Here is a 12,351-nt window from a genome sequence, read left to right on the forward strand (position 1 = left end):
TTAGGTCCTTCATTGAAATACCTGTGAACTCATCCTTTTTTGCCGTGGAAGCAAGTCATCTTCACTTCGAGGGACTGCCTATCATGATGATGACAACATTAGCAGTCCTCCAGCACCACACCTGAAGCCAGAGAGGATTGGAAAATGATGGTCAGAGCCTCTGCTATTTCCTCTCTCGTTTCTCTTAGCCTGACTGGGAAATCATGCTTGACAAATCTTCTGGAATTTTTTGAGGATGTTTCCAGTAGAGTGCACAAGAGAGAACCAGTTGATGTGGTGTATTTGGACTTTCAGAAGGCTTTCGACAAGGTCCCACACAAGAGATTAATGTGCAAAGTTAAAGCACATGGGATTGGGGTTAGTGTGCTGACGTGGATTGAGAACTGGTTGGCAGACAGGAAGCAAAGAGTAGGAGTAAATGGGTACGTTTCAGAATGGCAGGCAGTGACTAGTGGGGTACCGCAAGGTTCTGTGCTGGGGCCCCAGCTGTTTACATTGTACATTAATGATTTAGACGAGGAGATTAAATGTAGTATCTCCAAATTTGCGGATGACACTAAGTTGGGTGGCAGTGTGAGCTGCAGCGTGACTTGGATAGGTTAGCTGAGTGGGCAAATGCATGGCAGATGAAGTATAATGTGAATAAATGTGAGGTTATCCACTTTGGTGGTAAAAACAGAGAGACAGACTATTATCTGAATGGTGACAGATTAGGAAAAGGGGAGGTGCAATGAGACCTGGGTGTCATGGTACATCAGTCATTGAAGGTTGGCATGCAGATACAGCAGGCGGTTAAGAAAGCAAATGGCATGTTGGCCTTCATAGCGAGGGGATTTGAGTACAGGGGCAGGGAGGTGTTACTACAGTTGTACAGGGCCTTGATGAAGCCACACCTGGAGTATTGTGTACAGTTTTGGTCTCCTAACTTGAGGAAGGACATTCTTGCTATTGAGGGAGTGCAGCAAAGGTTCACCAGACTGATTCCCGGGATGGCGGGACTGACATATCAAGAAAGACTGGATCAACTGGGCTTGTATTCACTGGAGTTCAGAAGAATGAGAGGGGATCTCATAGAAACGTTTAAAATTCTGATGGGTTTAGACAGTTTAGATGCAGGAAGAATGTTCCCAATGTTGGGGAAGTCCAGAACCAGGGGTCACAGTCTAAGGATAAGGGGTAAGCCATTTAGGACCGAGATGAGGAGAAACTTCTTCACCCAGAGAGTGGTGAACCTGTGGAATTCTCTACCACAGAAAGTTGTTGAGGCCAATTCACTAAATATATTCAAAAAGGAGTTAGATGTAGTCCTTACTACTAGGGGGATCAAGGGGTATGGCAAGAAAGCAGAAATGGGGTACTGAAGTTGCATGTTCAGCCATGATCTTATTGAATGGCGGTGCAGGCTCGAAGGGCCGAATGGCCTACTCCTGCAATATTTTCTATGTTTCTATGTTCCTATATATCAATTACTATCATATTAAGAACGTAGGGACAGAATCGGCCATTCAGCCACTTGAGTCTTTTCCTCCATTCAATTTGATCATGTTCAATCTGTACCTTAACTTAATCTTATCGGCCTTTGATATCTCTTCGTACCCTTGCCGAACAAAAATCTACCGATCTCAGTTTTGAAATTTTCAATTAACCTAGCTTCAACGGCCTTTTGGGGAAGAAAGTTCCAGATTTCCACTACCTTTTGTGCGAAGAAGTGCCTTCTGACATCACCCTTGAATGGCCTAGCTTTAATTTTAAGGTTATGTCCCCTTGTTCTGGAATATCTCATCAGAGTTAATAGCTTCTATCTATCTACTCTATCAAATCCTTTAATCATTTTAAAATACTTGGATACATTAACAAATTAGATTACCCCATCTATATTAAATAGAATACAAGCTTATGCTATTCAACTGGTCCTCATCATTTAACCCTTTTAGCCCGTTTCATTCTGATTAATCTGCGCTGGACCCCATCCAAGGGCAATATATCCTTCCTGAGATGCGGTGCCCAGAACTGAATGCAGTACTTCAGATGGGATCTAACTAGAGCTCTGTGCAGCTGTAACACGAGTTCCACTCCTTTATATTCTAGCCCTCTTGAGATAAAGGCCAACATTCCATTCGCGTTTATAATTATTTTTTGTACCAGTCCACTAGCTTTTAGTGATTTATGTACTTGGACCCCTAAATCTCTCTGCTCATCCATAGTTCTGAGCTTCTCTCCATTTAGAAAATACTCAGATCTCTTTTTCTTAGGTCCAAGGTGCACTGATGATGGAGGGGTTGGGAGTTTAGTCTAGTAGCAGCCGTATCGATTGTGAATTGTTTTGTACTGAATAATATTGAGCTTCTTGAGTATTGTTGAGGCTCTACCCTTCTAAGCAGATGTTGAGGTCGAGTGGCTATAACGGTCAGGAGATGCGCCATTCATTGAAAATTATCCAGCCTCTTCCATGTTTTTGTAACCACAATGTTTTAGATCAACTTATGGTCAATGGTAACCCCCTTCACCTCCACTAAAAAGGTTAATAGTGTGGGGCTTGGTGACTGTGATGCTGTTGAAGGTCAGAGGAAGTGGTTGGGTCTTTTCTTGTGAAAGATGGTCATTGCCTGGTGCAGATGTTATCTGCCACTTGCCAGCCCAAGCTTGAATGTTATCCAAGTTCTTCATTATCAGAATTGTGAATGGAACTGAATATTGTCGTATTCATACACAAACAGCCCAACTCCTGAACTTATGATAGAGGGATAGTCAATGACTAAGCAGAAAGAGATTGTCAATCCATCAGTCTGGGCTAGTTAACAAGTTCCCGGATGTGAAAAGACATTGCTAACCTTCTGTAACATCCAAACCCTTGAACTTGGTTTTATTGGAGAAAAGAAAATTGAGAGATGATTCAGATTTTTAAAATGATGAGCAACATGACTAATATAGATGTGAACAAGTTACAAGACTGCAGACAGCAGATTAGATAATTTTTTTCCTCCACCACAGATACTGGATATTTATAATTGATTCTCATCAAAAGAAGTTAATACTATGCTGATTTAACTCATTTAAAAAAAAAAAATTAGTTCGGTATTTATTTAGGAATAGAATTGAGTAGACTTAGATGATCAAATACTATGCAGAACACATTGGGTCATACCGTCCTAGAAAATAATGGTGGGTTAACGACACAGGCCGTTATTAATGCGCAATTCGTGCAGCAAGTTTAGGGCATTAAGACATACGGCGTGAATTGCATATCTCCAGAACTTGCTGATCGGCCATTTGCCTCGCACAAACAGCATCGCGCCTTTAGCCTTCCTGGTATTTTTAAGAACTTGCTGCATTTGCACATTAATTACCTATTAAACTCTCCGCAGAAAGTTACAGCTCATAATTAATAGTGTAAATGCCTTTTAATGACATGATAATTGTTAATGCAATCAGTCTTTCCGGCCCAGAAAGGGAACAATTTAAACTGTTGAGTCTCATTCCTGCATGAGGTAAATTGTTGTTGGAGATGTAAAAAATTTCGACTATCACATTTTTTTCTTACTTTTCTTTTCTCTTTTTTTTTCTCTCAATCCAATTTTCCTTTTCCTCCTATTTATTTATTTTATTTATTTATTTATCTTTCTGTACCTGATTTGACTCTACATCACCCTCCTGCTCCATCATGCCTCTATTTCTTTCTCAATCCTTAAATCGCACTGTTTAATGAGATACATTGTCGGTCCCGTCATTCACTAAAGGTCCCAGATGCTCCGTTTGCCTCAGCTTGCACTTCCAGCAACATACAGCGCAATTGTTTTTGAGCAGAAGGCTGCAAGAAAAAGTCCAATTAATGGTGCGTTCTGTGAGATGCACTGCTCCAGCAAGATTTGGCCCAATGATTCCGATGTTGCCGGAGCCATTGATGAGATATCAGTGGAATTGTTCTGGTTCGTCACATCATGTCAGTTTGGATTAATATATACTGAAGGTTTGTTCAGGTACTTTGATATTGGTTTGTTGTCTTGGAGATTTTACTCGTGTCTCCCTCTGGAGGTTGATTGAGTTGGTTAGAATCCATTGTAGGTAAATTGTACATGTTGATGGACAGGGTGGGCTGAATGACCTTTTCTCAATTTTATTTTTTGATAGTGGAGTTTACTTGCATGTGAACTTGTCATTTGTATAACTATATCCAGAATTTCTAAACTAATCAGAGCACAAGATGACAATAGATTTTCTAGAACCAGAACACACAGCGTGTTCCATAACACGCATAAAACTCACAAACCATTTATATTCCTTATATCGTGATGGTGAAGAAAGTTAATTGATTACATTAGAAACTGTATTTTGGTGTTTAGCTTGCGCAGTCACACAGAAAGCGTAATTATTAATTATCTTCCATGTTTCATCCTTGTCTTAAGATTTCCTATGAATAATGATTCAGTAAAGTTGTTGTCAGAAGCCTCATAAACTTAAATATTTGTTTAAAAAATGTGTAATGATCACCTAATGATTCAAAATGAAGGCTGTAGTGATAAAAGACCTGTAGAAAATAAAATTAACTAGTTCACCGTGAAAAATATGCTTGCATAATCCGAAATATCTTTACCGCACCTTTTGTAACTATTCAGATACAATTGAGAAGTTTAAAAAAAAAATTAAAGCTTGCAGTGCAACACATTAAACGCAGTAGCATTGGAATGAATTCACAGGTATACTTTTAATTAAAACTAATGATACAAAACCTATATATCAACCATGTCCATATGAGTACAATTTGTGAGTGTTTCCTTTCAAAAAGTGCTTCACGTGCTCATAAAATTATAGTACACGTTTTTTTAAAGATGATTCTGATTTTAAATTACCTTTTAGATCAACTAGTAAAGTTGGTCCTCGACGTGGCATCCTCCCTAATATCTACATGCCAGATCCATTGAAAGAAAGATCGTCTGGTGCACTTAGACAAGAACATATATCCCCGAGCAGCGATTATAACAAAAATAAGCTGCCTTCTCTCGAGGTTGATGTCCGTGAAAGTTCAAAGATATCTTTGTTAGAAACCAGAGTGAAATCAGTAGAAGAAGCAAATTACTTCTTACGAGAGGAGGTTGCACAACTTCAAAATGACCTCAAAGAAGTAGGAACTCAAGCTATTAATTACCAAGACCAGAGCAACTCATGGTTAGCTATTATGGACAGTATTAAAGAAAGCAATGACATGATTTCAAAGGTTGTGTCTCGTTTAAAGGAAACAGAAGAGAAGTTCTACACTGAGAAACTGTCAGTTAATGCATTATTCAATCGTACAAATCAGCTAGATCGGATCGTCACTGGCCACCAGGAAGATATGAAAAGACAAAAGAATCATCTTGAGTACAGGTGAGCATAATTGTCATGACTGCAACTTGTCTTAAGGGTGTAATGAAGTATCCTATATTCGGATGGTCTGCAATTTTGTTCATTAGTTCACAGATCCTAGTGTGTTTTTTAATAAAATTTGTAGATCTGCTATGATATTGCTTGTGGGTAATCACAGACCTTTCGCATTCCCTGGATTCTGGGGTAGTCCCAGTGGATTGGAAAACTGCAAATGTAACGCCTCTATTTAAAAAAGGAGGCAGACAAAAAGCAGGAAATTACAGACCAGTTAGCCTAACATCGGTCGTTGGGAAAATGCTGAAGTCCATTATGAAGGAAACAGTAGCGGGACATTTGGAAAAGCATAATTCAATCAAGTAGAGTCAGCATGGTCTTATGAAAGGGCAATCATGATTGACAAATTTGCTGGAGTTCTTTGAGGATGTAACGAGCAGGGTGGATAAGGTGGAACCAGTGGTTGTGGTGTATTTGAATTTCCAGAAGGCATTCGATAAGGTGCCACATAAAAGGTTACTGCACAAGATAAAAGTTCACGAGCTTGGGGGTAATATATTAGCATGGATAGAGGATTGGCTAACTAACAGAAAACAGAGAGTCGGGATACATGGGTCATTTTCCGGTTGGCAAACAGTAACTTGTGGGGTGCCACAGGGATCGGTGCTGGATCCCCAACTATTTACAATCTATATTAATGACTTGGATGAAGGGACCAAGTGTAATGTAGCCAAATTTGCTGATGATACAAAGATGGGTGGGAAAGTAAATTGTGAAGAGGACACAAAAAATCTGCAAAGGGATATAGACAGGCTAAGTGAGTGGGCAAAAATTTGGCAGATGGAGTATAATGTGAGAAAATGTGAGGTTATCTCCTTTGGCAGAAAAAATAGAAAAGCATATTATAATTTAAATGGTGAAAAATTGCAAAGTACTGCAGTACAGAGACCTGGGGGTCCTTGTGCATGAAACACAAAAAGTTAATATGCAGGTACAGAAAGTAATCAGGAAGACAAATTTAATGTTGGCCTTTATTGCAAGAGGGATAGAGTATAAAAGCAGAGAAGTCCTGCTACAACTGTACAGGGTATTGGTGAGGCCACACCTCGAGTACTGCGTACAGTTTTGGTCTCCGTATTTAAGGAAGGATATACTTGCATTGGAGGCTGTTCAGAGAAGGTTCACTAGATTGATTCTGGAGATGAGGGGGTTGACTTATGAATATAGGTTGGGCCTATACTCATAGGTGATCTTATCGAAACATATAAGATAATGAAGGGGTTCGACAAGGTGAATGCAGAGATGATATTTCCACTCATAGGGGAAACTAAAACTAGGGGACATAGTCTCAGAATAAGGGGCCGCCCATTTAAAACTGAGATGAGGAAGAATTTCTTCTCTGAGGTTTGTAAATCTATGGAATTCTAGCCCCAGAGAGCTGTGGAGGCTGCGTCACTGAATATATTTAAGATTGAGATAGACAGATTTTTGAGCGATAAGGGAATAAAGGGTTACGGGGAGCAGGCAGGGAAGTGGAGCTGAGTCCATGATCAGATCAGCCTGATCTTATTAAACAGCGGAGCAGGCTCGAAGGGCCAGGTGGCCGACTCCTAGTTCTTTATGTTCTTATATTCTTATGAATAGCATGGTTTCTGATGCTTAACTGCCCTCCCATTATTGCTGTATAGCAAATTTACTGATATAAAATCGAGGTTTATATACTTGTAATATTGCTATATAGATAATATTGCTGTACACCGATATAATATTTGTAGTTACATTAATTAATTTAGAAAACTTGTACTTTGTTCTCCACTCCCAAAACCTAATATATTTAGAATCATAGAATTTTACAACACTGAAGGAGGCCAGTCAGCCCATCGTGCTTGTGCTGCCTCTCTGAAAAAGTTATCCGCCTTTACCCATTCTCCTGATCCATCCCATATCTCTTTTTTACATTTTTCTTTTTGAAATATTTATGCACTTTCCTTTTAAGCCCTATTATTGATTATGCTTCTACCACTGTTTTTGGTCGGGCATTCCATGCTCTAACACCCTTCCGCACAAAAAAATTCTACTAACCTCTCCCTTCGTTATTTTAGTGGCAATCTTCAATTTATACCCTCTAGTTACCGGCTCATCAGCCAGTGGAACTAGTGTTTTCCAATTTAGTTTATTAAAACCTCTCAATTTTGAACACCTCTACCCAGATTTCCTCAATCTTCTAATGAAAACAGCTCTAGTTTCTCCAATTCTCTTTGTGACTTAAAGGGGGAAATTTTTACTTCCAAACACGCTGGGTGAAGGGGCCTGTTAGCGCTTGGGAAAGTCTGGGTTTCCCCACATGCTGTGGAGATTTAACTCCACAATGTGTGTCTTTCATCGTTGACAGGTTCCCCATCTGGAAGTCAGCCTGATTAACAGACTTGGTTTCCAGTCGGATGGGGAACACTCCGGCGGAGATCACAGGACCAGGTTGGTCCGATCCCTGACCCTGGGGTGGGGGGGTGGTGCATTCCTCGACCAGGGTCGAGGGGCATTCCAATCCCTGACCCTGGGAGGAGGATTTCGATTCTCAACCGTGGGAGGGGGTACATCGAGTTTGTACATGGTTGGAGGAGTGGTCTGATGTTGGGGAGCTTGGGGGGGGGGGGGGGGGTGTTCCAGGCGGAAGCACTCCTGCTGCTCCTGGCACACATGCAGTGTTCCCCGAGGCTGTCCTAACCTCGCTACAGCTGCCGGGTTTCCCGAGGCAAAGCCGGATAAATCCGAACATTTCGGCCTCATTAAGATACCTGTATTTAAAATGCCAACCCGCCTCCTGGGACATGGTTAGCTGCCTGCCCCTGGTCCCATCTCAGTAGAACCCGGAAATTGATGGGTTGGAGCCGGCTTGCCCATTTAACGCCCCCCCACCCCCAGCAACACTCTCACTGACTTCCCAACTACTCACTCATATTAAAATTTCCCCCAAAGCTTCTGATTCCCAGTACAGGTTGAACTGCCCTTATCCCTTACCCCAGCACCTCGGGACCTGGCCTGTTCCGAATGAGGAATATTTCCGGATAAGGGGAGGTCACGTGTAAAAGGAGTTAGATGTAGTCCTTATTACTAGGGGGATCAAGGGGTATGGCGAGAAAGCAGGAATGGGGTACTGAAGTTGCATGTTCAGCCATGAACTCATTGAATGGCGGTGCAGGCTAGAAGGGCCGAATGGCCTACTCCTGCACCTATTTTCTATGTAACCTCCCTTTATCCAGAAATATACCTCATTCGGAACAGGCCAGGTCCTGTGGGTTCCAGATAAAGGGAGGTCACGTGTTTTCAATGATTTACACTCCAAGTGGGGGGATTGGCGAGGGAGGGAAGCTGGCACTGATTCAACGCTGCAGCAGTTGGCGGGCCGAACGGGCCCGAAGTGTCGTCTGGCCCCGAAGGTGTCGGCTCCGAAGTTGGATAAATTTATTTTTCATTGATATGTAAATTTTTCATCAGCCGCATTGTGCGCCTGCGCCACCCAGCGGCCGGGAATGGTTCCGAATGAGGGAGTTACGGATAAGGCCGGTTCAACCTGTATCATTTTAATAAATATCTCTTTTTGCACCCTCTCCATGGCGTTAACATCTTTTCTAAAATAAGGTATCCAAAAATGTACATAATATTCTGAACCTAACCAATAATTTTTATAGGTTTAGCATTACCCCATTGCTTCTGTAGTCTGTGGCCTGGGTATTTTCTAAAACATCATAACCGGTAAGTTGCACCAAAATTCATGCAGATCCTGCCATCTCAACATTTCCTGACTTCCATCACTAAAGGCTAGGGGACAGGTACAAAAAATAATTAAAAGGGCTAATGGAATGTTAGCATTTATCTTAAGGGGGCTAGAATACAAAGGGATGAAGTTACAGTAGAGTTGCCACTCTGGTTGGACATATTCCTGGAGGTGTCACCACATGACCTCCAGCCTAAAGCCGCCGTGCACCTGCCATTGGTTGCCCAACATGTCCATACTTGCGTGCCCTGCCTTCCCACGTCAATTGGAAAGCGATTAGATCCTTTGTTACCCGATTGCATGATGCCTGACTGTCAGTCAAACAGCCTTTTCTTTTCCCAATCAAAAGAAAAGTCACGGTAAAACAAATGCCCTTATGATCTTTCTCCTGGGTTGCTCGCAGCATTGCCCTGGAGATTAGTATCTTATTTCTGGAGACTCCAGGGCAATCCTGGAGGGCTAGCAACCCTAGGTTACAGTTATATAAAGCTCGAGTTAGACCTCATTTAGAGTACTGCATTCAGTTCTGGGCACTGCATCTCAGGAAGAATATATTGGTCTTTGAGTGGGTGCAGTGCAGATTCACCAGAATGATACCTAGGCTAAAAGGGTTAAATTTTGAGGACAGGTTTCATAGACTAAGCTTGCGTTCCCTTGAGTATTGAAGATTAAGGAGTGATCTAATTAAGGTATTTAAGATGATTAAAGGAACTGATAGGGTAGATAGGGAGAAACTGTTTCCTCTGTTGGGGGTGTCCAGAACTAAGGGGACATTTAAAATGAGAGCTATGCTGTTCAGGGCTGATGTCAGGAAGCACTTCTTCACACAAAGAATGGTGGAAATTTGGAATTCTCTTCAAAAAGCTGTTGAGACTAGGTCAATTGAGAATTTCAAAACTGAGATTGATACATTTTTGTTAGGCAAGGGGTTAAAGGTTAGAAACATAGAAAATAGGTGCAGGAGTAGGCCATTCGGCCCTTCGAGCCTGTACCACCATACAATATGATCATGGCTGATCATGCATTTCAGTACCCCATTCCTGCTTTCTCTCCATACCCCTTGATCCCTTTCGCCGTGAGGGCCACATAACTCCCTTTTGAATATATCTAACGAATTGGCCTCAACAACTTTCTGTGGTAGAGAATTCCACAGGTTCACAATTCTCTGAGTGAAGAAGTTTCTCCTCATCTCGGTCCTAAATGGCTTATCCCTTATCCTTAGACTGTGACCCCTGGTTCTGGACTTCCCCAACATCGGGAACATTCTTCCTGTATCTAACCTGTCCAATCCCATCAGAATTTTATATGTTTCTATGAGACCCCCTCTCATTCTTCTAAATTCCATTGAATACAAGCCTAGTCGATCCAGTCTTTCTTCTTGTGTCAGTCCTGCCTTACCGGGAATCAGTCTGGTGAACCTTCGCTGCACTCCCTCAATAGCAAGAATGTCCTTCCTCAGATTAGGAGACCAAAACTGTACACAATACTCCAGGTGTGGCCTTACCAAGGCCCTGTACAACTGTAGTAAGACCTCCCTGCTCCTACGGAACTAAGGAGGGTAGATAGAGCTAAGAAACAGATTGGCCATGATAGAATTGAATGGCGGAACAGGCTCGAGGGGCTGAATTGATTACCGAATGAGACACGATTTTATCGAAATATATAAGATTATGAGGGGGCTTGACAAGGTGGATGCAGAGAGGATGTTTCCACTGATTGGGGAGACTAGAACTAGAGGGCATGATCTTAGAATGAAATGAGGAGAAATTTCTTCTCTGAGGGTTGTAAATCTGTGGAATTCACTGCCTCAGAGAGCTGTGGATGCTGGGACAAATTTAAGACAGAAATAGACAGTTTCTTAAACGATAAGGGGTTATGGGGAGCGGGCAGGGAAGTGGAGCTGAGTCCATGATCAGATCAGCCATGATCTTATTGAATGGCGGAGCAGGCTCGAGGGGCCGTATGGCCTCCTACTGCTTCTATTTCTTATGTTCTTATGTTCCCATGTTCCTCAGAATCTTGAGTATACAGAAGAACATACAAACTGGCATAAAACAAACAGAAAGCAGCATAAACTTTCAGAACCGAGGAAAGCACAGAATTTGTCATATTCCTTCTTTAAGTCCCTCTGTATACAATCTTTAAAGTTTTTGAGTTTTTAATGCAAATCATTCTGATGCTATAGAGATGCATTCAAAGGTACATTTTAGGTCTCGGTGAGAAGTTCAAAAAGATTTGAGGAAGAAATTGCGATTAAAATATCAGGAATAATTGGGATAGAAATTGCGGTCGGTGGCATACTTCTGCAGTACGCCTCCAACCTGCGAAATAAATCCAAAATTACCTGCTGGCGTCCAGGCTGCGAAGAGATGCGGTTTTGGGCCTCCTGGCATAAGGCAGCCACGGATTCCAGGCACGCAGGTGGTTCGGCAGCGTCTCTCAGATCATGTGGGCCTGGTCCTCCAATGAGAAAGTAGGATTCCATTGCAATCACTTATAAAGGGAATCCCTACATAATTATACAATGCTCTGAATTCTAATAATTATAAATGTAGTGAATTACAATTTTATTCATAAGTCCCTTCACTGCACCAACCTCAATTTAAAAAAAAAAAAATAATAATTTTTTGATAATTTTAAACATCTTAATCCGGGCCAATAAACTCATTTGAAAGTGTTTTTGAAAGATTTGAAAGAATTTTGAATATTTTAATTATTTTATTTAAGCCTTATATATATCCTTATGCTGATGAAAGCAAGCCCTACACCTGTTTTTACCAGCTGTAAGAGTAGCTTAGGCAATTGCTGGACAGTTTTTGGGCAAATAGCCCAACTCAATTTTCAAGCGATGCCGATGATCTGTCAAGGCGTACCTTGGCAGATCGCAAGTTCCGATTTTGAACATATGCAAATGCATGCAGAAATCCAGAACTTCCGGGGCCACACAAATGGATTACGAAGGCGTACTATGAGAGTACACGATCGCAGACACCCAATTTCAGGGCCAATACTTCAGGTGCTGCTGTTGTGTAAATTAAGAGCCCTCAGAACTAGCATAACTTCAGGAAATTGACACGAGCTGTACTTTTGCATTGAGGTGTAGAGCAATGTTTATGATCGGCAGAGGGATTTGGTGCAGGTTTCGCTGAATTATTGCAAATGATCAAAAACACTCTGGCATAGTGTACAAATGGGCGTAATCACTTACGCCCAAATTTCTT

General features: G+C 41.6%; 1 protein-coding gene across 1 annotated transcript in view; it reads left to right on the plus strand.

Annotated features, from left to right (window-relative positions):
* LOC139225857 (coiled-coil domain-containing protein 154-like) overlaps positions 1-12,351 on the plus strand; it is a 194,915-nt gene that overhangs the window by 13,909 nt on the left and 168,655 nt on the right. Inside the window, exon 2 of the mRNA XM_070856711.1 lies at positions 5,231-5,361. Within this exon, the coding sequence (XP_070712812.1) occupies positions 5,330-5,361 (32 nt within the window). The 5' untranslated portion in view covers positions 5,231-5,329. The remainder of the gene's footprint in view (positions 1-5,230; positions 5,362-12,351) is intronic.

Source organism: Pristiophorus japonicus, chromosome 15 (genome assembly GCF_044704955.1).
Source record: "Pristiophorus japonicus isolate sPriJap1 chromosome 15, sPriJap1.hap1, whole genome shotgun sequence".
Classification (NCBI taxonomy): domain Eukaryota; kingdom Metazoa; phylum Chordata; class Chondrichthyes; family Pristiophoridae; genus Pristiophorus; species Pristiophorus japonicus.